The 25,053-nt window shown below is 35.9% G+C and overlaps 1 protein-coding gene across 1 annotated transcript; it reads right to left on the bottom strand.

The window, feature by feature from the left end:
* Positions 1-964: 964 nt before the first annotated feature.
* On the bottom strand, positions 965-24,242 carry LOC136026587 (uncharacterized). Its single transcript, XM_065703295.1, has 5 exons — positions 24,132-24,242; positions 10,318-10,489; positions 8,531-8,715; positions 4,002-4,103; positions 965-1,171 (listed from the first exon to the last, which is right to left on the bottom strand). Coding segments are annotated over exons 1-5 (519 nt in total). The 5' UTR covers positions 24,134-24,242; the 3' UTR covers positions 965-1,113.
* Positions 24,243-25,053: the final 811 nt, after the last annotated feature.

Raw genomic sequence — 25,053 nt, 5'->3', positions numbered from 1 at the left:
AATAGGTTTTGACTTTTTAGGTAATATTTTTGGGTGATATCAGTGAGAACACAGCTTACAAAAATAAATTGAAGATGTGTTGTAAGAACATGCATCTCTTTAGACACTTAATGCTTTTAATAATTAGCTAAGGAACCCATTAGTAGTACAGATTTACTTTTTGGTTATGCATGCCTTCAATAATCGTGACAATATCATTTTGGACAGTGCTGTATTTTCAAAATTCCAAAAAATCCTTTTAAAACCAAGTCAAAAATATGACAAAAATCAATGTCAATGGCGAAAATTATTTTTGATAGTTGTTCGTACTGGCCGAAGGCCAGCTTGATATTCTTGAATAGCAAGGCTTTGATTGATTATATTTTGTAGAGGAGCTTGGTCAGCATTATAGTTTTGATATTTATGAGGTTTCTAAACTGGTAATTTTCGTATTTTTTTATATAGTTTTTTCGTGGTATGTTACTGCCTTTCACTCTAGTAATGGGGCTGATTATAAAACACGGGTATGTGTCACCGATATTTTCTGAGCCACCATTCATTAGCTTCAGATTAATATCGAAATGTTACATAGCTTCACCTCTGCTAGTGAAACCCCTTTCATATACGGAATAATTTCTGTTCGTATCAAGTTTTAATGTCGCTCCTTACTTGCAGCTAAAAAAAAACTTTTTTTTTATTTAATCCATCACTACAAAACAAATCAAAAGTAATCATCTGCTAGCATATTTTTACCCCCTTTGAAATTCAGAAGCCTAGTTTTGTTGGTGCAAGAATAGTACACGTTCAAAGTTAGAAATTTGTTCGTTGTTAAGGCGGAAAGTACTGTTCATTTAATTATAATTAAAGAAATGTGAAAGAAGAAATTTTTGCATTCTTTTATACGAGACGAATTAAGCACTAATTACATAAAAAGAAACGAGAGAACGAAATCAAATTGTATGTAATAGAAATAGAATAAGTGACATTATTCTTTAAATAAAAAAATACATTTATTAAGAAAATAGTAAAAATAGTAAATCCCAAACAAGATTACAATCACTTCTTCAGGTAACTTCCAATGTTTTCAAAGGGTTTTAAATACAAGCGCGACCAATCTTCTATGACGACCTTTGACTAAGATCTAGTTCTTCGGAAAAAACTTCTTCGGCTGATCGGACTTCGAGATACCGGCCTGAAAGGTTAATGCTCTATTTTTACTAGCTTCTTTACAAATCATGTCAAATGAAAAATTTGTTAAAAGAGTAACTCATCATTTCTCAGCCAGCCTTGGCAATACACAAACTCATACTTTCGAAATTAGATAAATCGGTATTGAACATGCAGATATCTAGTTTCTTTATAGAGAAACGCACAATATCTAAGTACTAAAAAAGATGAAGTCCTCCTGAGCCACTGTTTTGGCAGCGGGGACCAAATTGACATTCCAGCTACTGGGTCTTTCTTTTACAGGGACAAGTAGAGACCTTAACACCTAGCCTTGCAGCAACAGGTAAAAATACTACAATTACAGAAAAGTCAATCTTTTAGTAATGTCCCTGTGGAGACAATATTGAACATTATTTTTCAATGTTCTCGGTTATATTAAAAATTTAAGAAATGGAGGACATTTTTTAGGATGGTTTAAGGTTATGTATACCAGCCACATGGTTGGGCAAATTCTTGACCATTTTGACATCCTAATTCACCTGGTATGAAAGTAAATACATAACCTGATGCCTTTTCTTATGCTCTTTCATAGTTAAATAACTGTTTTCAGGAGTATTCCATTTTGAGCCCTAAATTAGGTCCGAAAAGGTAAAACAGTCCATAGCAATAAAAAGCTTAAAAACATGGTTCAAATTTAAACTATTTAGTGAGAAAAAAATATCCATTTACAGCTGATTCATGAAAATTAATTATTATTTCCCATAGTCTTAATAGTAAAATGTCATTTTTAAAAGAGATTTGAAGGAATTGCTTTAAAAAGAGCCTGAAGCCTCTCGAAAATGATATCACATTAAAACTGACGTCAATTTTAATGGATTTCTAGTGTACTGTTAAAATTTCTATAAATATGTATTCAAATAGCACTTTACTACACCTCCAGCGTAAATAAACAAAAGTATAGAAAAACAAAAACAGAAGATATAAAACTAAAACAGAAAACGAAACACTAAAAACAGAAAACCAATAATGATTAAAATCCAAGTAAAAAAAAACAAAACAAACAAACACCGACAGATCAAAAACCCTCTCTACTTTCTTTCGTTTTGTAGAATATCTCCTGATATAACCAATTTTTATAGATTGTTCAAAGCTCATCAAGAGTCTTCATATAGTATATCCACTGCTTATATAGACAAACAGTTGCGCAAACATTTTTAAACAGCAAAACATAGCTATGAGCAGCGTCAAAACCAGACACCATAGCCTATATAGACACACAGAAATTAGCGCCCACAATAGAAATTTCTTTTTTCGCTCCGGAATAGAGCCAAGATCTTTCCGCGCTGATGGGATGTGAGAGCATCGGAGGTTAGCACCTAGTCTAAAGAAGCGTGTTGAAATCCTTCTATGGTTAAGATGCGACTCCGCGCAACTATTTGTCTATATAGTCTGTGAGTATATCCTACTATAGCTGCTACTAAACTTACAAAAACTACAACCAAAGGATTTCGAACTATGGTTGGAAATAACTCCTTCTAAACTAATTACACTTCCTTAGATTTTCTTCCTAACTTTTATTAGAAGTGCCTGTGTTATTTGTTTCGTGTTTTATTTTCTAAATTGTATTTCGTCCTAGTTTTTTTTCTTATTACTCCATAATTAAGTTTTTGTATGAAAATCAGTTTTCCATAAATAGTATTAACAATAAATATACAGGGGTTAGATTACAATTCATCCTGGACAGAGGCCATCGATTATTCAAATAGCTAATTCAGAAGCAAAGGCTTCATAATCCATCACCACTGAAATAATTGAGATGTTATTATTTCTTGAAATCAGAATTTAGCACATATTTTGGTGAGCATAATTAAAAAGACCCAGGATCCATGCACCCTCACCTCCCATAACTTCACTTCTTGTTAGTAGCCAGAGGTGCCCTTATTTTGACTCGTTTTTTCTCGTCAACTTTGCTAAAACACGATCCTCTTAAATTAGACAAAATTTATATATGAAGTTATAAAAAATAGCATAATTAATGTTTAACTTTTTTTTAATTAGCTTATTAATTTTGCTGAGTAGTCATAGATGTAGTTACTGGTTTTACTCTCAGACACAAATTATACAACCTCTTTAAAAGTCTTCCATTCTCTTTGTAATGTCTATCAATCTTATAAGATGCAAACTTTTAACTAAGGATACAATACTCCACTGAAGCAAAAAAAATATCAAGGAGGCACACTCGTGCCTCTATAAAGAGGCGAGCCACGACAATGTTAAGCGATCTTCGGTTCCAGTGGTCGCAGAGGGATGGGGAGGGATGCATTTCGTAGCCCCAGCTCCAACTAAGAAACCTGCCAAATTTCATCCCCCTCCGACTTTTCCTTCATGGAGAAAATCTGACCGAAAGTTTCGACCCACCAACCCCAGCCCCCCTTTAACGTTGTCCGATCAGGCTGAAATTCACAAGTTAAGGTCCCTTACGGCCCAGGAGCTTTGTTGTGGGGGGCTGCCGCCCCCCTAACCCCCGCTCTTGGCTTCGGAAAGGCCCTCTTTTAATTAACAAAAAATTGAAATGAATGAATAATGGAATAACTTCGAAAAATGTTAAACACAAGAGGACAGGAGAACCATTGCACCAAAACTAGTAATTAGTAACAATGAAGTCCCCCCACAACAAAAAACCTGTACAAAAGAGTCTTTAAAAGCGGGGAGTTTGGGGGGCAGCAGCCCCCCAACTGCCTCTCCTAATTCCTGTACGTTTTAAGGTTCGACTTTGGGACGCAGCCTCTTTAACTCTTTAAGAAAACGAAGTTTTTTTCATATTATTAACTAAGAAAAGATGAGTATTAGCATACCTTTGTGTAGTAGACACTGGCTTTGAAGACTCATTTTTTCGAGCTGTTCTTTTGAAGGCCCTTTGAAGCTCTTGCTTCTGCTTCGATGCTTTTGGCTTAGACCTATTAAAATTAATTTGAATTTATTTTCAAATCCTGGTCAAAAAACGAATATAAAGTAGTTTAGCTAGTAAGAATTAACGCATATGAAGATGTGTCGAGTTTCTACCGATTGGAAAACTATTAGTGCGTTAGAGAATTCAGGGGTACATATCCAACAAACCCGGTTATTTATTTCACGAGACATAAATAGCTACTAGTTTACTAGTTGAAACGGCGTTGATTAGATTTCAAATAAGTTACACCTTATAATCCCGAAACATGTAGGATAAATGAGGATAAGTTACAGCATATATGAAAAAATCATTCTTTTCAATTATTGAAAAATATATGAAATTATATGCAGAAAATCTGAAAGAACAGTAATTATAAACAATAATTATGGTTGTATAAAGGTGAATAAATTTTGTCTTTCGGGCCGTTAACCTCTTAAAAAAAAGATGGTTAGACAAATACTTGTTTGTCCCGAATGCAGGCTGATAATTTTTTGAACTCTGTAAAATATTGAGGGAGCAATTGCTCGTTCCATGCAGGAGCAGAAAAGTGTGCCAAAATTGTTGCAGCTAATTGGAATGAGAGCTGGTTTTGCTATGACTGTTCCTCTAAGAGAATATCAACCATGTAGGTAAATTTTTTAAACTCACCTGTTTCACCTTCACCTCATATCCCCCGTTCTCTACATTCAAGAGCTAAGATGATTAATATCCTAAAGAAACCTTCCCTCTCAACCGTCAAGAAAAAAAATATTGAAGCTGAAAACGTTATTTGTGAATGGATTAACCCAGCCGACATATCTTTTATTGCTATCGTAGCGGCTCAAGCTACCGAATACACTAGTAGCTTAATGACTTTCGGCTGTATGTCGACATTAAAACGGGATAATGACACTGTTATTCTAAGGTCTAGAAAGGTCAATGCCAAATCGTATGCAGATGATGATACAGTAATTGTTTTTGACAAACTTGTGAAAAAAAAAATGAAAGGAAATGCAAGCATAAGCTGGAAAAAATGTGATATGTAACCATTTTAGTCATGGTCTCTGTAAGGTCTCAGTTTTGATCATGTTGACTTTTGTCCAGTTTCAGCTTGTATTTATAAATCGTATTGTTTTGCTCGTGTATCACCGGTACCAGAGGCTAGGTTTAAAATCCAACCTTTTTAGGGGGAAACCGAAAGCATTTCCGACCCCCTCCTTTCCTGGGTTGTATTCTAGTCGAGAACCAGTATTATCCCCTTGCAAACTCGATGCAGAGCAGCGTACCACAGGAATCGATCCCTCGAAAGTCTCCTCCGTCCCAGGTATTTACGTGTGCCTGGTCAACCCAACCCCTCAAATCACGTTACTGAGTCAGACAATCCCTAAACCTCTTCTTACTCACATCCTTCCCAAAAATTTATTTCCCATAGACTTGGATCCTCTCCATACGTCCAAGTATTTTATAGCTGGTTCTGGCCTCCATCCAACATTTGGTGAAACAAACCTGACCCTTCCCTCTCAGACACCCTCCTCCCTACTTCTCTTTCCCAGCATCCACTTGTCTTACCATTCCCCTCTTTAAAGAACATTCCCAATTTGACTGCATCCTCTACCACCAGAAAACCTTTCCCCCATACCTTTTACTCTATTCCCCGTGGGTACCCTACCAATCTGACCCTGGTTTGAGAGTTTCAACATGCAAAAATTATCCTGTAATAAATAGTCTTCCCCTAAATTATTTGCTCCATCCCACAACCCGAAATTTAAACCCATCCTAAGGATTACTGAAGCTCATCGACTGGCACCTTTCCCCATCGCTTTAAATTTCCAAAATTTTAAATCACTAACGTCTGATGCCTTAATTTTGACAAACTTATGGAACCCAAAGTGCTATCACAATTTAACCAAAGTGATGTTATAGCTGTTACAGAAGTACGGTCTCATGACCAAAGGTATCTTCGTTTGCCAAATTATTCAGAATCTAACTGACCTCGGATCACCCACTTGGAAAAAAGGAGATGAATTCATGTTTTTTACTAAATGCATCCTTTTTCTTAAAATATTTCCTGTTCCTAATTTATCTGAGCATGACATAATCCTCTGGCTAAGCATTAGGTCTAAAGTCCCTCCCGTCCCTATAATATCATTCAAGTAGCTGTCTTTTATTACTCGCCAAACCAAAACACTGATGCATAACAAAAAAATTTCCGGCAATTGCAGACCAGCGCTGATTTTGTTATTTCTAAGTACCCTAGTGCTGTATATGTTTTGGTCGGGGACGCCTAAGAATTTGAGATGAAATCAATTTACTCCTCTCAAAAATTTAAGCAAATAGTTAAAATACCAACAGCAAAGGGAACCCTTTTCTAGATGTCATTTTGACTAATCTGAATAATGTTTACAGTCCTCCTTCAGCTTTACCTCCATTATGTGGGATTTGTCATCTTTCTCTAGGTAACCTACCTGAATACCTAGAAGTTACAACAAATAATCTTAATAAATTCCTTGGTTCTATCGTACAGAGCGTTCTGGCATTGTCTTATCAATTGTCCACTGATGATCTTCCATCTGCATTAATTACTTACCTAAATCAGGGTGTTATCTGACCTTTTGGACCCACAAGATATTGTAATAGTTTCTTCAATTTTGTGTAGTGTCTTGATCACCATGATTTATTTCTTTAGAAAAAGAATTAAAAGAAAATAACGTCGTAATACACACATGTTATCACAAAACAGATATTTTAATTTCCGCTATTTCAGTTTTCGGGAGAACTTCAGAGAGCCCCGTTTTCGTTCAAGAAAATCTGAAGAAACTCTGGAAAGCTTGGGAATAGCTGCTAGACTGTGCCTACTATCTAAGAGCCTATACTTTTTTCTTACAGTGTTAACTAGAACATCATTGTTCTTCAGCGCAGTCTGTACTTTTGAAGGACAGATTGTGTAGCAAAAAAATCTATCTAAAGAGGTTACCAAGAACTATTTGAAGTCGTGGAAAAGTCCTTATGGCCTTTTCTTAAGGATGATAAATATTAATACCCTTGTTATAACTAATGCCATCTCCTATACTACAGAAGCCAAAAATATTATTCAAACAAAATCTTCAGACAGAATATAACTTTCCCAATATCAAGTTTATCTTACTGCCTAAAATTTTTACCCCCATTCCTGCTACAGCTTTACCGTAGTTCTATTCAAAACATTAATGTGATTAAAAGGTACAAACAGCTTCGAGAAACAGACATAAATAAAGACTAATAAATAACAAAATAGACGTATTAACCATTATGACTAACCATTCTTATCCAGCCTATAAAAAAATACTTTGTGACTATTTTGCTTATATTGTCTTATATTTGCTTATTTTGCTATATATTGTCTCCTTTTGATTTGGATCCTCACACTTTTTCCTCACAATATGTATTTCTCATTCTGTATATTAAACTAAACCGCATACACTTAAAATTAAAAGAAATGTTGAAACCTGAAACGGAGCCAAATTGTCCTCAAAATTGAAGATGCTACCTCATCAGCACTGCTGATTTAAATTCTGGCGAGTTGCAGATATTAGTCGAATTTTCCTCCATCGTCAATATTTCAAGATGCTATTCTATTTCTTAACATTTGGATAAACAGCGTTAAATAAATTTGATTCTTACACATTTGAATAACAAGCACATTATGCTGTTTTTAGTAAAGATTAAGATCAAAGAGAAAATAAAAACATCGATCCAGAGTCATTGATGGCCCTTAAGGAATTGAACTGACGTTTTAGTTGATGGTCTGTCCAGGTAGCAGCAGTAGCTAGCAACCTAGTAAGAGACGATCACATCCCATAAGAAATATACTAACACTTCACTCCTCAAAATAGTTTCAGATCGAAACACAAAGCACACTATTAGAAACACCTTGTCTGAAACTTCTATATAGGAAAGCCAGTCTCTTGGCTTGAACTACAAAGAAAACATATAGGCTTTAATTTCAACAGGAACAAGTAGGTAGCCGGCCACCCGACCTTGTGGCAGCTGGAACTAAACCCCGGGCTCCTTATAGCCAAGCATGGCATCAATCCACTGAGATATTGCAGATTAAGGATCAAGACGATGAAACACAAATAAAAATAACACTGAACAATAGAGTAATAAAAATCAAATAGAAGAACCGAAACCATTGGTAGAATTTGGCATACTTGGCACTTCTTTTTTTCTAGTGAATTTAAAGCGTGTTTTCACAAAATCTAGCCCTGATAATAGTTTTCTACCAAAGGTTTTGCAGATACACGGAAATATAAAGATTTACTTAAGAAAGCTTTTATAGCATCTTTGAAAACACATTTGGTGTCTTAAGATTTAAAAGGAGTCTTAAAATATCAGTCTACATTAATTTGGTTTCCTTCCATCTGCAATGTATAAAGATCGTTTTTAAAAAATTGAACCAAAAAAAATTATTAATACCTTGGAGTTTCTACTACTGGGTTTACATCAATTATGATTGCCGCTTTTGCTAACACCCTGTTCAAGTCTTCAGCCTGTGGGTTGAATTCTGTAGTGGATTCCATCCTTTGTCTTTTTCGCTTCTGTAGGAACTCCTTAACACTTTTGGATCTTAATGATGGCTTCTTAGTAACTTCGTTGAAGGTCTGAAATCATTCTTAGCGTGTTAAAGCTGAGGAATTTTTTTTAAAACAGAAGTATTGAAAAAAACCTGAACTTCAGCTTAAAGAGCGAGGAATTAAAAGGGATTAGGTGGCAACCCTCTTCATATTTAGAATAACTCTGGATAGAAAATCAGAAGTGAATTAGCACTACTAATGATAGCTTCCTAGTAACTTCGTTGAATGTCTAAAATTTATTCTTAGCATGTTAAAACTGGGGAACTTATTTAGAGCAGAAGTATTGCAAAAAAAAAAAAACAACAAAAAAACTGAACTTCAGCTTAAGGAGAGACGAATTGAAAGCGATTGGGTGGTTAACCCACTCATATTTAGGATAACTCTGGATAGGACATCAGAAGTGAATTAGCACTGCTAATGATAGCTTTCTAGTGACTTCGTTGAATGCCAAAAATTTACTCATAGCATGTTATAACTGGGGAAATTATTTAAAACAGAAATATTGTAAAAGAAAAGCTGAAATTTTACTTAAAGAGCAAGGAATTGAAAGGGATTTGGCGACAACCCCCTTCATATTTAGGATAACTCTGGATAAGATATCAGAAATGATTAAGCACTATCAATAATGGGTTCTTGGTGACATGAAATGTCTGAAATTGTTACTAAATGTCTGAAATTTATTCATAGTTTGTCAAAGCTGGTGAGCTAGCTTTAAAACCAAATTATTATTAAAGAGCTTAACTCTAACTTAAATAGCAGGGAATTTAAGGGGATGGGTATCCCCCTCGTATCTGGGATAACTCTGGAATTCACCAGAAATGAGTTATCAGTAGTTATGTAAAATTGTCTTGGAGTTTTAATGCTCACTAAAAGCGTTTTCAAGTCATATATAGCTTTAGGAGATACTATTAAGAAATTACTAGTGGTAGCAAATTTGTATGATTAGTTCGAGTTTTAAAAACGTTAAGAAAACATCTTGGTTCTTTCTAGGATCTCATATAATCTGTATGTATGTAATCATAATCTTTGAGGCAAAAGGTGTAACAAATTAATGAAAGAAAAAACTTACCTTAGTCCTTAAGGAAAAACAATTTTCAACTTCATCTAGCTTTACCCAACATATTCATAAAGCTATTACGTTCTTTACAAAAACAACAGCTTTGTTTTTATTATTTAGTGATTTCGCTTTAACGTGTAAGATGTTTAGAGAATCTCTTTGCCCAAAAGTGTATACATATTTGCGTATTTTTAATTCGTTGTGAGCGCAACTCCCGGTTGGCTCTTTTTGAATATTTCTGTTTGATAAGTTTTTCTGTTAAACAAAAGTCTTGAATCTTAGGAACAACAAATGAACTGTTTATTGACTTCTAAATTTTAATAATTTTAAGCTTAAACTTGTTTAATTTGTAGCTCCTCTGGGTAACATATTCTCTAGCTCCTTTAGGAAACTGTCAAAGGTGTAGCAGCTGTTATTTCATATTATATGCAAGTTAAAGTTCTCCTCTTTCATCAGCCTCTCATTGTCTGCTTTGATTCAGCTGTTGCGTACCTTGTAATATAGAAAATTACTCACGTTCATCAACTTGATGAACTCACGTTCACGCTTCATCACTCACGTTCATCACTTACCTTTTCACGTTCATCAACTTGACTCACATCAGTGCTTAATTGAGTTGGCTTGAATCTTTTCATTGGTCTTGAACTTCTTATTTGTAACTTGGATCTACGTTTTTCTTCACTAAGAACCGACGAAAGGGATACTGATATGAGCATCACAGCAGCAAGAAGAAACTTAGTGTTCCTAAGAAGAAAAGTCAGCTTGTAAATCTTTTTTTCAGCATTGATCATGTCACCGATTATACCTTAACTTTCAAGGGGGTGGAGGTCTGAAGGAAATTCTTCACCAAGATTACATAAGCAAGGTTTAGGTAGTCGGTGAATTATTAGTAACGACTCTAGTTCTTTTTCTTGGTCTTTTCGGGAGTGGACTGCAACTCCAGCACTCTTAAGTTTCCTTAATTTGAGGCACCAAAACAAACTCTTAGTTTGTTACGAACCTTAACTCCTTATAGATAACTTCGAAGATAACACTGCCTTTCTATGACAAAAATATAACAGTTCAAAATAGGGATGAAACCTTTTAATTGACAGTGAAACAAATATAAATTTTTTTAACTGTGTTTTAGAAACTGTGCGTTTTACTGCTGATAATGGGTACTGTATAGGTGTTCAAAATATCCAGTTAAAAATTCTCATTTTTTTTTACTGTCAATTAAAAGGTTACATCCCTATTTTGAACTGTTATATTTAACTCTTAATGTTTATCTGTAATTTTATTTGTCTATAATTTCAGTTAATTTGTTAAGAGTGATTCCAACTTTTAAGTTATTTTCTTATAATGAATTAGTAGCCTTATTTTCCAAGGATTCCAAGCCTTATTCCTTCAGCCCAAAATTATTGTAAATTCTGAACCCTGTCCTAGTCTAAAACACCTATTCAAAAAAGTGAAAAAAGACGAAAAAGATCAAGTTTTCACAATTTTAGCTTGTTAGGCGTTTTTCACCCTTTTAACCACTAAGAAAAAATCCTCTTATACCCCCAAAAAGATTTAACCTATATGTGCCAGCACGCACACAAAATTTAATTGTCGGAGTGGAAAATGTTCACGGATGTCCACAAGAAAAAAAAATACGATCTATGGCTATGTTGGAAATTTTTTTTATAAATTTCTTATATCCTTCAATAGACTTTGAAAATTAATTAGTTAATTCAGAAGTCAACAAACGAAAAAGTCTGAAATTACCAAAAATTCTGAAATTATCAAACAGTTCGTGGTAAAAACTGTAAGGAAGAAGCGACTCTTGCTAATAGTAACCACAATTCTAAACAAAAAAAGGAGTTTGGTGATACTATATTCATAAAAGGTATTCACCTTAAAAAAATCATCAAGTTTATAGCAACCCAGCAAAAATTACGAGCAGAAGGAAATTTTCCCCTTTTCAAAATAAAAAACCCTTAAAGGAGTTAGTTACCTTGATGAAAACTATATCATGAAATTCAGCACACTAGAAAAACCCCTTTCAAAGATTCCAGGACCCTATCTACAAAAAGTAAAATTTCACTTTTTTAAACGAATGATCATGGATATGTTGGTTAATATAGGAAATTAGGTAATTTGCTGGTTTGGCATTGAATTAGGAGTTAAGCAGTGTTGCGTCCTATTAATATTCATTTTGATGGACTTTGTCCTAAGGAATACGGTAAAGGCTATGGGAGAGCATAAGAAAATGTTAGCATAATGAATGATTTTTTGGAGGCATCGAGAGTTTATGGTGCGAGAATTTGTTTTAAAATTACTGTTAAGAAGGTTAAGTCGCTTAGACTAGGAATAAATGAAGGTGAAGGGGTGATGTTGCGCAACGAGAAGATCGATCAAGCGGATAGCCTCATTTTCCTGGGTGGTATTATTAGTGAAGAGGGTGCTACTACTACAGATGACTCACCGCAGCACCAAGCCACCCGAGGCCAAAACAGCTACGTACGATCTTTCTTCATCTCAATCTATTCAAATCCTACCCCTTTACACCCTTCCATGAAGTTCCCACTTCCTTTAAATCTTTCTTATGACATCTTCCACCTCAACCATGGACGACCTGCTTTCTGTTTAGCCCTAGATAGTTGGCGAAAAAGGACAGTTTTCGACAATCTGTCATTCTTCTTCCAGAGAACGTGCCCTAAACCATCTTAACCCTTTTCTCATTATAGCTCTAAAAGCGGGACTGAACCACATTTATTGGACAGCCTACTGTTTGGAATAGTCAGTCATCCGGGTGCCCAGAACAATCCATAGGTAGCTTTTTAGAAAACATCTAGCAAATCTTTACCGGCTTTTCGGAGCGCCCCTGCTTCAGAGCTATATTTGACTATTGTCATCACTGTTGCTTCCAATATTCTAATCTTGATTTGAAGACTTATCGTCCTATTCTTCCGAACTCTTTTTTAACTGCAAGAAAAACACTGAGCCTTGGTTATTCTAGTTTTAACATCTTCACTGGTCCCACCGTCTTTAGTAATAATACTACTGAGGCCAGTGAAGCTGTCCACCAGATCAATCTTTTCGTTCCCCAACGTCGCCTTTTCATCTTCACTTATTCCTAGCCTTAGTGACTTAGTCTGCAGCAAAGATGTAAAAAGTAGAATAGCCAAGGCCCAGAGTGGTTTGTAAGAGTTAAACAACGTTCGGAAGAATAGGGAGACAAGTTTGCGAACCAAGATTAGAATATTGGAAGCTACTGTGATGACGGTGGTCAAATATGGGTCTACAAAGTGGCCACTTTGGGGAAACTGTCCACGATTAACTTTGAGTACCCATTTGCCTGGCCGTATTTCAAAGAGTAGGCTTTATGGAAAATATAGTTCAGGCCCTTTATATGGGGCTTCAATGAGAAAAAAGTCGAGTTAGGTAGGATATGTTTTGCGGATGAAGAATGACAGATTGCCAAATATCGTCCTTTGCGGCCATCAATCTAGGACCAAACAAAAAAAGGCCGTCACTCACATGGTCGTCACTTTAATATACATGATTGGAATGCCAAACACAGCCCCTGTACCCTGTCTCCTATCGCTCACCTGTCAACGTTCAAGCAGTAGTTGCTTTTTCCTCAAATTGGGCACATGGTTAATTCAAATAACCTTATGTTACGAAGGTAATTCCCTTGATTGAATGTACAAAGAACCTTGCTTATATATATTTTCTATAAGAGAGAATTTCCCAAAGATCAAATTAGAAAACCCATTAAAGGACCAAGCTCAGCAAACTTTTTTCTCCTTTCAACAAAACAAACAAATTATTTCGAGATTATACAAAAATAAAAAAAAAATTACAAAATAAGGACTCTTTCTTGATGGGGTGGTGTTGCAGTATAGGGATGCTTTCCCTCCCATATGTGTCTTCTTTTTAATTAAGAAAAGTATTTGAAAAAAGATAGTGCATGCAGAAATAGCCAAACTAAAGCGCGCGAAATGATTAAAGACAAAGATAAAGAAAATATTACGATATAAGATTTGAGAGGGGTCCTCTATTTCTTTATTCTGTCAGAATGTTAAGGTACCAAACACTCATTTTACTACTACTAACAGCTCACCGCAACACCAAGCCGCCTGAGGCCAACACTGCTACAGACGCTACTCTTCCACCCCAATATATTCAAAGCCTCCCTCCTTACACCCTCCCAGGAAGTTCCCATTTCCCTCAAACCTATTGTTACGACATATTTGCACCCCAATCGAGGACAGTAAATATATCACAGTTCATATAATTGACTTACCAATAAAGTGAACATACCACCCGATGCCTTTTCTTATGCTCTTTACGAATATTAAATAAAAAAAACAAGTTTTTTAAAATGAAAGTAAGGAGCATCATTAAAACTTAAAACGAACAGAAATTACTCCGTATATGAAAGGAACTTTTCCTCCTCAACGCCCCGCTCTTTACGCTAAAGTTTGACTGTTTGTCTTAACTCTATTTTTAAAACAGTAAGAAACTTTAGCGTAAAGAGCGGGGTGTTGAGGAGGAAAAGTCCCTTTCATATATGGAGTAATTTCTGTTCGTTTCAAGTTTTAATGTTGCTCCTTATTTTCATTTTAAAAAACTTGTTTTTTTTATTTAATTTCTGGACGTTTTTGAATTAATGCATGTTTTGATCTTGGCTCTCCGCACATAAATAATTAAAACGACATTTGCATATTAATTAATTGCAATTTTGAAAATTTAAGACAGATTTTGAGAAGAAAGGAGCCAGGGAGGAGGCCTAGTTGCCCTCCAGTTTTTTGATTACCTAGAAAAGTAACTAGAACTTTTAATTTTTTACAAACGTTTTCATTGGTAAGAAAATATACGTAACTTACGAATTAACTTACGTAACGAACTTCTATATTCGTATGTTTTTATTTTGTATATGAGGGGGGTGAAACCCTCGTCGATACCTCGCTCTTTACCTTAAAGCTTAAATTTTGTCCCAATTCTTTAAGAATGACATCTGAATTACAAAGGCCGTAGAATTAATAGTTGAAATTACTAAAAATACTTCAGCGGAAAGAATGAGATATAACGAGGAGGTAAACCCCTCATATGCGTAATAATTTTTGTTCGTTTTAAGTTTTAATGCTGCTCCTTACTTTCAGTAGAAAAAGCTTTCCATATTTATTTTTTCATTGTTTTTTTCAAATAATGCTAGAAAATCCGACGCCCCTTCATTGAAATTCTCTTTCCCCATGAGCATTTTCTCCATGGAGATATCCTCCCACGTAACCCCCCTCCCTCAACTCTCCCTTTAAACCAAAAAAATCCCCCTGAGAACGTCTGTAAACTTCCCAGTAACCATTACTATATGTAAACACAGGTCAAAGTTTGTAACTTGCAGCCCTTCCCACGGGGACTACGGGGGAGTAAGTCGTCCCTAAAGACATAGTTATTAGGTTTTTCGACTATGATAAATAAAATGGCTATCTCAGAATTTTGATTAGGTGACTTTTGGGGAAAAAGAGCGTGAGAGGGGGCCTAGGTGCCCTCCAATTTTTTAGTCACTAAAAAATGCACTAGAACTTTTAATTTACGTTAGAATGAGCCCTTTTGCGACATTCTAGGACCAGTCAGTTGATACAATGATCCCTGGGAAAAACAACAGCAAAAAAACAAACAAAAAAACAAATAAACATGCATCCGTGATTTTCGGTGTAAGATTGTATGACTTTTAGGGGGTGTTTCCCCCTGTTTTCTAAAATGATGCAAATTTTCTCAGGCTCGTAACTTTTGATGGGTAACTACTCTTGATGAAACTTATATATTTAAAATCAGCATTAAAATCCAATTCTTTTGATGTAGCTATGGGTATCAAAGTTCCATTTTTTAGAGTTTCGGTTACTATTGAGCCGGGTCGCTCCTTACTACAGTTCGTTACCACGAACTGTTTGATAATAATCGTTTATATCGCAAATTCAAATTTAAGCAGTTTTGACCTAACCCAACTTAATCTAACCTAACTATAGATAATTTTGGCACTGAGAAAATGTTGTATTATTTTGTCGAAAACGACCGATAACTCATACTTTAATTGAAAATATGTCATTTTCAAGAGCTCAAAAAGTGCTTAAATTAGAATTCGCGGTAGAAGCAATTATTATATTCGTAAAGAACATAAAAAAGGCATCGAGTGGTATTTTCACTTTATTGGTAAGTCAATTATATGAACTGTAGTATATTTACCCCGAGGACAACCTGCTTTTCATGTAGCCCTAGACAGTTTGCCGAAAATGAAAATCTTTGGCAATCTGTCATCCTTCATCCACAGAATGTATCCTAGCTATCTCAACCGTTCTTTCATTTTGAACCAAGATTTTCGTACAGCCAGTCTGGCACCCAAAACTGTCTGTAGGCAGTTTCCCTGGAAAACATCTAGCAAATCTTTCTCCGTTTTTTGGAGTGCCAATGCTTTATAGCCACACCTGGCAACTGTAGCTTCCTATATTCTAATCTTGATTCACAGCCTTATCTTCCGATTCTCCCAATAAAATTCAACGTGAAAAAACAGCCTGGGTCTTGGCTGCTCTACTTCTAACAGCTTCCCTGCACCCGCTATGTTTAGTAATAGTACTACCTACTGATTTTAGATAATCGAAATATAAACTATACAAATAATGTACATCATTATAACATTATACAACTAAAATACATCATCATAACTCAATGTCGCTCAACAATAACGATTGGATGCAAATTCCATCTTACCACATTCTCTCCAATAACAGAGCTCACTTGGAACAGGATCCATTTGGTTAGAATAGACATTTAAGCTCCTAGATTCCTTATAGGTCTTGATCTGAACCACTTTAGAGAGATATAAACAGTGCGATCATTCCCTATCTCAACCATAACAATTAGACCACAGCTTAGATATACAATACAGTTATGAAAACTCCTATCTTGCCCATGAGAAGCTTTTGGTACAAAGCTCTGAACTTGGCGCACGTATAGATCGTACTACAACACCATAGCTGGGAACCCAATATTGGTATCTAAGCTGTGAATTGCTCCGACTTTTAGATTCAGACTGTCAGTTTTCTGTCTCTAGCCACTAGGATCGCTACCGCGCACTGTGTCCCAAAAAAAATCGAGTTTTCATAACTGTATTGTATATCTAAGCTGTGCATCAGACAAAGCCATTTAAAAAGATAGAAAAGAAAAGGGTAAAAATAATTGTTATGGCTGTAATAATGCAAAAGGTAAAGATAACATTGGTTTGAGAATGGAAAGAAAAACAAATAATGAATTTACAAAGATAATCCAGGTAAAAATAAGTTTAATTTGAACAATGCCAAAGCGTGATGACATCTGATAAGAAAATTTGGCGCTTCGCATTGATATTTCAATTCTATAGCTTTATGAATTTTTTTCGAAGGAAAATTGTGTGGCTGGAATGAATACAGACTTACAGCTAAATCAAGTTTAGTCACTTCCCTTTTTCTCAGGATAATTTTCTTAGAAAGTGAAGCTGATTATCCCAATACAGCTAAAACGAGATTTGAATATAAAAAAAGTCAACCCCTCCCTTTCTCCAAAAAAGAAAATCCTAGAAATGTGCATGACTCACATTTCTATATAGTCATTTTTTTGTGGATAGGAGCTTGAGACCTCTACGGTGGGGATCTCTGATGTGCCGAATCTCATAGTATTTTCGTTAAGATTCTATGACTTTTCCCCCCTTTTTCGGGAATCAGACACATTTTCTCAGGCTTGTTACCTTTGATGGTTGTTACAGTTCGTTACCACGACTGTTTGATTTTTTTTTTGCAAAAATTATGACAATGTCTTTAAAATACATATTCTCTTTTGCGAATCTGACCATCCATACTCAATCATTGTATATGCCCTTTTTATCAAAGGTTTTCACCTGAAGTTCAAATTTGTGTCTATAAATGTGAATGACTTATTAGTAGCTTTGAAACATCAGCCTCTTGTTTTCTGAACTCAATCCAGACAAGTAACTTAGGAGATATTGGCTCATGAAGTTAAGCAACTAAAAGGACATTCTTTACTTTTGGTCACGGTTTTTCCCAACAAGTAAAGTTTTTCTTCTTAATTTAAATTCTTAAAAGTGTTTATAAAAGGTGTTGGCTTGTGAGATGTTTCAAACAGGCTAAATTGGCTAGTTAGGTCTACTTTTGCAGTACTGGCAGGGTTTCTAATAAGTTTTCTTCTTAATTTAAATTCTCAAAGGTGTTTTCTATAAGGTGTGGCTTGTGAGGTGTGGCAATCAGGCCAAATTGGCTATTTATTAGTTAATTATTAGTTAACATGCTAGGTTTTGGTAGAGGACAATAGAGCTTTTTTTGTGTTTTCTTTATTTTAGGGTATAAATTAAATGAAAGTTGCACTTTATTACAAATATTAATTAGTTTAAATAGTTAGTTAATTATTAATTTACCTGCTAGGTTTTAGCAGAGGACAAGAGAGCTTGTATATGTTATTTTTATCCTTTACTTTATAGTCTAAATTAAAGTAAAGTTGCAATTTACTGCAACTATTTATTAGTTGATTAGTTAGTTAATTATTAGATAATCATGCTAGGTTTTGGTAGAGGGCAACAGATAGGGGAATGCCCTACAGATAGGTAGAGTAGCTCCATAGGAGGCTTAGACCAAGTAGGACTTTGTCCCAGGGGGGTCCATAATAGAGACGGGGAAACCCTCCCCTGGGAGTCATAATTACAGGTGGAGGAGGATGAAGGCCCCTCAAATGTACACTCAACAGCGCCCACTGCCGTGTTCACACGTCAGGTAAGTTACAAACCTTCTCCCAGTAATGGGTTAAATTGAATGGTGATGCAGAACACCATCGTGGGAGGATCCTCTATAGGAGGACAAACCTTATATAGTTACAAACCTTCTCCCAGTAATGGGTTAAATTGCATGGTGATGCAGAACACCATCGTGGAAGGATCCTCTATAGGAGGGCAACTGTGGCAGGGTGTAAGATCCAGATTTATGGACTACAGCCTCTGTAAAGGGCTGCCTCGACCCTTCGGGGCACCTGCAAGACTGTAAACTTGCGGTCAATTTTTCCCACTTGAGGAGTGGCGCCCCTTGAGGAAATCATAGCCTAGTAAACAACACAGCACTCGTACGGGATTCTGATTATTGGATATTTTTCAAGGCTTGGTTTGTTTTAATGGGCGTTTTTGGGCTGAAAAACCTCTTTCTAGCTAATTTATCTACTATGGGTTGCCTCCTTGTAGTAGAATAATATTTGTAGGCATGAATATATAATGAGTCGGAGGTAATAGGCTTGGGACTGTCTGTGCAGGATTTCGACTCTTGTTGATAGAAGAGCATTGCCAAGTGCTGATAACCATGTTGTGACCAAGATGGGCCTAGGATTGCACAAAGCCTCCAACTTACTGGAGGTCCCAGGGACTTCTTGCTGTCCGGTTCTAAGCCGGCTCAAGTACTTCGGTGTAGACTTGAGAAGATATGTTGGTCCCAATCCTGCACTGATATCCGGGATCACTGCTTTTCCTGAGGCCGAAATAATTTCAAAGGTTTAAAGAACACGAAAATTGGAACTTGGAATATTACGACGTTAAAAAATGACTATCGCATCGACATTTTGACTGACGAATTCAGACGGTTTGAACTTGATTTATTAGGAGTTTCAGAAACTTATATCCCAGGGGTAGGAAGCATGGAATTAGGTGACATAGAATTTGTTTACTCAGGCAGGAAGGATGGGGTACATAGACAGGGAGTAGGGCTCATGATGAATAAGGAAGCTGCTAAGTCTTGTTTAGGCTGGGAAGGTATTAATAATAGAATACTTATTGCTCATTTTGTGACTAAAAAGTCCAGGATATCAGTTATAGTTGCGTATGCCCCCGTTGAACCAACTGATGGAGATACTAGTGACTCAGATGAATTTTACTTACAGTTACAGGAGCAAATGGACAGGGTACCAGGTAGAAATATGGTGTTTTTGCTAGGAGATTTTAATGCCAAGGTTGGTAGAAATAGGGATAGATGGTATCCTAGCCTAGGTAAATTTGGTGTAGGAAAAGAAAACAGTAATGGCTATAGGCTTTTGCAATTTTGTAGGTATAACAACCTAGTTATAACCAATACGGTGTTTAGTCACAAAATGGCCCATAAGTTGGCATGGTATTCACGTGATGGTAAGACAGCAAACCTTATTGATTATGTTATTGTAAACAGAAGACTAGCAGGATCAATACAAGATACTAGGGTGTATAGGAGTGCTGTTATTGATGTTAAAAGTAAAGATCACCATCTAGTAGTGTCTAAGGCTAATTTAAAGCTGAAATTTCGGAAGAGTAACTCCCTCCCGGAAAGTTATGATGTTGGTAGACTCCAGGATGAAAATTTGAGAAAAAACTTTCAGGAACAGTTGAATACTAAATTTAAGAGTTTAAGATTTGACAATGCGGAAGATGGTTGGAATAATTTCAGAAAAAACAATTTGTGAAGTTGCTGATGGTGTCCTAGGGAAGAGTACTAAGACTGCAACTAGTAATATTAGTGAAAAAGCTTTAGGTTTAATAAAGAGTAGAAGGGGTTTGTATAAGATTTATCTGAGTTATAGGTCGTATGAAAACAAAAGGAATGTAAAGAAAGTGGAGAAAGCATTAAAATATGAACTAAGGAGATGTGAAGTGGAGGCCATGGATAAAATTGCTGAGGATATGGAAGATGCGGCTAGACGGCATAATAGTAAAATATTATACTGACATGTTAATAAATTGAAAGGGAGTCGCCAATCCGGACTAGTCCCAGTTAAAGATAGAAATTGAGCCACCATTAGTGATAAGGAAAAAGTTAAAGAAAGATGGGTGGAAAATTTTGAGAATCTTCTAAACCGAGATACAGTTGCAGGAAAATATATAGATGAAAATGAAAAAGTTTGTGATACCTTGGATGTGAAGGAAGATTTGTTTAGTGAGGAAGAATTACCGACAGTACTAAAAGGATACTAAAATACTAATACTAGCAAATTACTGAGTGATATGATACTTTTTAGACTGAGAGATGCTGTAGACAAAGTTTTAAGGGAAGAACAATGCGGTTTTAGAAAAGGTAGAGGATGTGTCGACGAGTTTTTCACTCTTAGGTTAATAATTGAGAAGTCCCTTCGTTGTCAAACACCTTTGGTCCTCAGTTTTATCGATTATGAGCAAGCTTTCGATTCTGTTGAAAGAAGAGCGTTAACAAAGGTCTTATCGTTATATGTTATACCAGAAAAATACATTAAAGTGATTTGTGCTATGTACGAGAATAATACTTCTGCGGTTAAGGTAGGAAATGAGGTTAGCAACTGGTTTTGCATTAAATCAGGAGTTAAGCAGGGTTGTGTTCTATCCCCCTTTATATGGATCATTTTGATGGACTTCGTCTTAAGGAGCACAGGAAAGGCAATTGGAGACCATGAAATCAAATGAGGAGGAAGAACGCTCCTGGACTTAGACTATGCTGATGATTTAAACATATTAGATGAAAGTGTGAGCAAAATGAATGAATTTTTAGAGGTTTTGCGAGTTCAGGGTGCTAAAATAGGCTTGAAAATTAATGTTAAGAAGACTAAGTCACAAAGGCTAGGAATAAGTGAAGATGAACAGGTGACATTAGATAACTAAGAGATTGACCAGGTTGGGAGGTTCAGTTACCTTGGTAGTATTATTAGTAAAGATGGTGGGAGCAGTGAAGATGTTAAAAGTAGAATAGCTAAGGCTCAAGGTGTTTTTTCACAGTTAAAAAAAGTTTGGAAGAATAGAAAAATAAGTCTGCGAACAAAGATTAGAATATTGGAAGCTACAGTGATGACAATGGTCAAATATGGCTCTGAAGCATGGGCACTCTGAAAAGCAGATGCAAATTTACTAGATGTTTTCCAGAGAAATTGCCTACGGATTGTTCTGGTTACCCGGCTAACTGACCGTATTTCAAACAGTAGATTGTACGAAAAATGTGGTTCAATCCCGCTTTCTAGAGCTATAATGAAAGAAAGGTTGAGATGGCTAGGCCACGTTCTACGGGTGAAGGATGACAGATTACCGAAGATTGTCCTTTTTGGCCAACTGTCTGGGGCTACACGGAAAGCAGGTCGTCCTTGTCTGTGTTGGGAGGATGCCATAAATAACGATTTAAAGGAAATGGGAACTTCCTGGGAGGGTGTAAAGAGGGATGCTTTATATAGATTAGGTTGGAGGAAGCGCTTGCGTAGCTGTGTTGGCTTTAGGCGGCTTGGTGCTGCAGTGAGTTATTAGCAGTAGTAGTAGTATAGTCATTTGTTTTGGCATCTGCAAAAGTCTTTTGCTGTGCCTTATTAAAGCTTAATAATTAAGCTACAGCAAATTGTGCAAGTAAGGCCATTGGTAAATCTAATGAGGTGCCATGCCTCCCCCCCCTCTCTAGCTCCAAACATGCACTGGAAAAAAAAAGTGTGATTAGCAACTGACAATAAACTTGTAACTAGAATGATTCAACAACTTTAAATAATCTTGGCAAAGCTCTGAAACATTCCAAGTCTTATACCAAACTTGTACGTAACCCGAAACTGGAAAGATAATGAAAAGAATCGTGAGGGTTAACTTAATCAGTCATAAGTAAATACTTTCTTTGGAAAAGTTTTGCATAATTTGTAAATTTATGGCAGAGTGTTTACAACAGTAATACCAACAAATATTATTTTCCATTCTTCTTAAACACAAATACAATTCTTTTGATGTCCTTCAATTTTCTGAAAACTCACAAAGAATTAGAAAGTTTCAGTCATTAGAAGCAAAACGAAGGTCATATATGAAATTGTGGAGGATATTTTCATGCCCCAAAAAGTAGTATAAAAGAGAAAATTCAAGAGAATATTTTTCTTACCAAGAAGACAAACATTTGGGCCCTCCGTGGCGCAATATTGCTATCTAAAACCACAGATTATTATGAAACCTAATATATAATGTGTGCTAAAACGAAGAAGTTGCCCCTTTGTGATAAAACATTTTGTGGCAAATTTCAAATAGTCCCGCCACTTCGTGGATCCATCTCCCAGTATTTATGAGATTCCAGCTATTTCCCTGTTACCGTGCTGATAAGAAGTTAGTACTAGAACTTTACGCGTTCACTAGAATTTAATCCAAACCTCTTTATAAAATTCTGAATAGGCCACTCTTTTAAGTCATGCCTTTGAAATAGGACAGTAGCGAACCACTTTGCCGGCTCATCCCATTTCTTTCTACTTTTATGAATATTCGAATCAGGAACTTTCGCAATCAATCGTGCAATTCGCATCATTATTCAAAGTTGCTCGAGCTAATGAGAAATATACATTGGATCAATTAAACCAAGTTTACATAAAGAAAATGGGAGGAGCTTTTATACGCGCGGTGACTGTAGTAGACGAATATTTTTCATTATGATTGTACTGGGTAAATTTCCCTACAGGGGTCTGATACAGACTGTGTCTCACTTTCCCGGGCCCAGCGCGAGGGGTTTAAAGGCTTATTTGTTTCAAACTGTATGGAAAAAGTGACTATTTTCAGATCATGATGCTCAAAATAGTTTTAGGATAGGGTCTTCTTTTCTGAGGAAACTGTTGGCTTTAAACCTCCTGGAAGAAACAATAAAAGCAGTTTTTTAAGCGTTGTGGAGGGAGAATGAGAAAACTATTTCAATTTTTTGAGTATGGTGACCGGCTAATGATGATCATATATGCAGGACAGGAGCCTTAGCCCATCACTATTCCCCTCCCCAAACAAAAATTTCAAGATTTTTTCTATAACCTCCTATGTTTCTTGAATAGTTTGCCTTTGTTTTCTTTTTCCTTACGATTTGCAATGAATTGCTTCGCAAGTTCCTAGCCTAGAATTTTCCCTGTGGGAGACAAACCATAGAAAACAGTACAAATGTAGTATTTGCAAGAACATTTTTATTTTGAAGGTTTTTATAAAATTTTTAGGAGGGGATGATCACTGGGAGGTGATAAAAAAAAAGGCAAATTGTACGAAAAGTCGCTAAACTGACAGGACTGAGGGGGTGCAGAGACCAGGAGGACTCCTCTTATTATGCAAGACCATATCTAGGGAGAATTACAGGGTAGGGCCTACCCTTCATCCCCCGAAAAATTGTCCGGCTCGTAAAAATGTGACGAAAATGTATGAAAGCAAATTTATGATGTGTTTCCTAAAATTTTCATGAGTCAACCCCCCCAAGAAAATATTCACCCCAAAAACATTCCTGGATATGCCCTTGTCCATATGTAAGTGCTGTTTTAAGGTTCGTGACTCCCTAACGGCCAACCAAGGTCCTTCCAAGTATGGTCTTTGCCCCTTCCTACTTAAAAAATAAGTTAAACACTTAGAAGTTTAAAAAGGTATAATGCTTACATATTTCAAAATGAATCTCTATGTAGTCTTTCCAAGCCGTTAACTACCGAGCAACTGGCAAAACTGAAAATTAATACCAGAAATGTATCAATGAATTACCTTGCACGTGGCACTGAATTGTTCCGACTCCGCCTTATGGTCAGTTCTATAAACCGCTTAATTATTAATTGTCTGTTTTAGTTGTAATTCCAGCTTTTTAGTTTTTTTTTAAGTTCAAGTTCAAGATTTTAACATACCTTTCCATACTTAAACTGGTCCTAACGGAATTCGTACAGGACTCGTAGAACAAGAAGAAGATACTTTGGCATGTTTTTAAGGTGAACATGGTAAACTGCTTTCAAAAACGGAGCCACGTGGTCTGTTTTTATCTTAGGATAGCCAACAGTTGTTCAATATGGAATATGTAATTGCGTTTTGCCAATCCACTTGTAGCAAGAACACCGCACTAAAACACTATATGACTAATAATAGTCATAAAGTCCTTTAAATAAATAGTGGTTATCAACTTATGGCAATATTTCTTCGGAACGCCCCAGGAACGTTTGACATGGCAGCTATATCCATATTTAATAAGTGTTTGAGATACACTTCTTCTGAGGAGGTTTTCCACGTTGTTCCTGGTAAAATCAAGGCAACTAAAGTAGTTTATCGAAACCTCACTCTTACTGAATAGTGATTACCTTCATCAGGACACTTAAAGGTGGGAATACTTGTTGAATTGCCTTGTCTATGGAAAGTTTAAGTTCTGGCCTATCTTGCACCCGGGATAAAATCTTCATTAGCCTCCCCCCTGTCCAGTAAAAAATTTTCAGGCCAAATTTGAACAAAATTTTCATTTATTAACAAATTATTTTTGATTTATCAATTAATTGATAATTTATTGTTGTATTTTTTTATGAGTAATTTAAATTCTTGAATTATT

Source organism: Artemia franciscana, chromosome 4 (assembly GCF_032884065.1).
Source record: "Artemia franciscana chromosome 4, ASM3288406v1, whole genome shotgun sequence".
NCBI classification, from domain to species: Eukaryota; Metazoa; Arthropoda; class Branchiopoda; order Anostraca; family Artemiidae; genus Artemia; species Artemia franciscana.
This window is presented reverse-complemented; position numbering and strand designations above follow the sequence as displayed.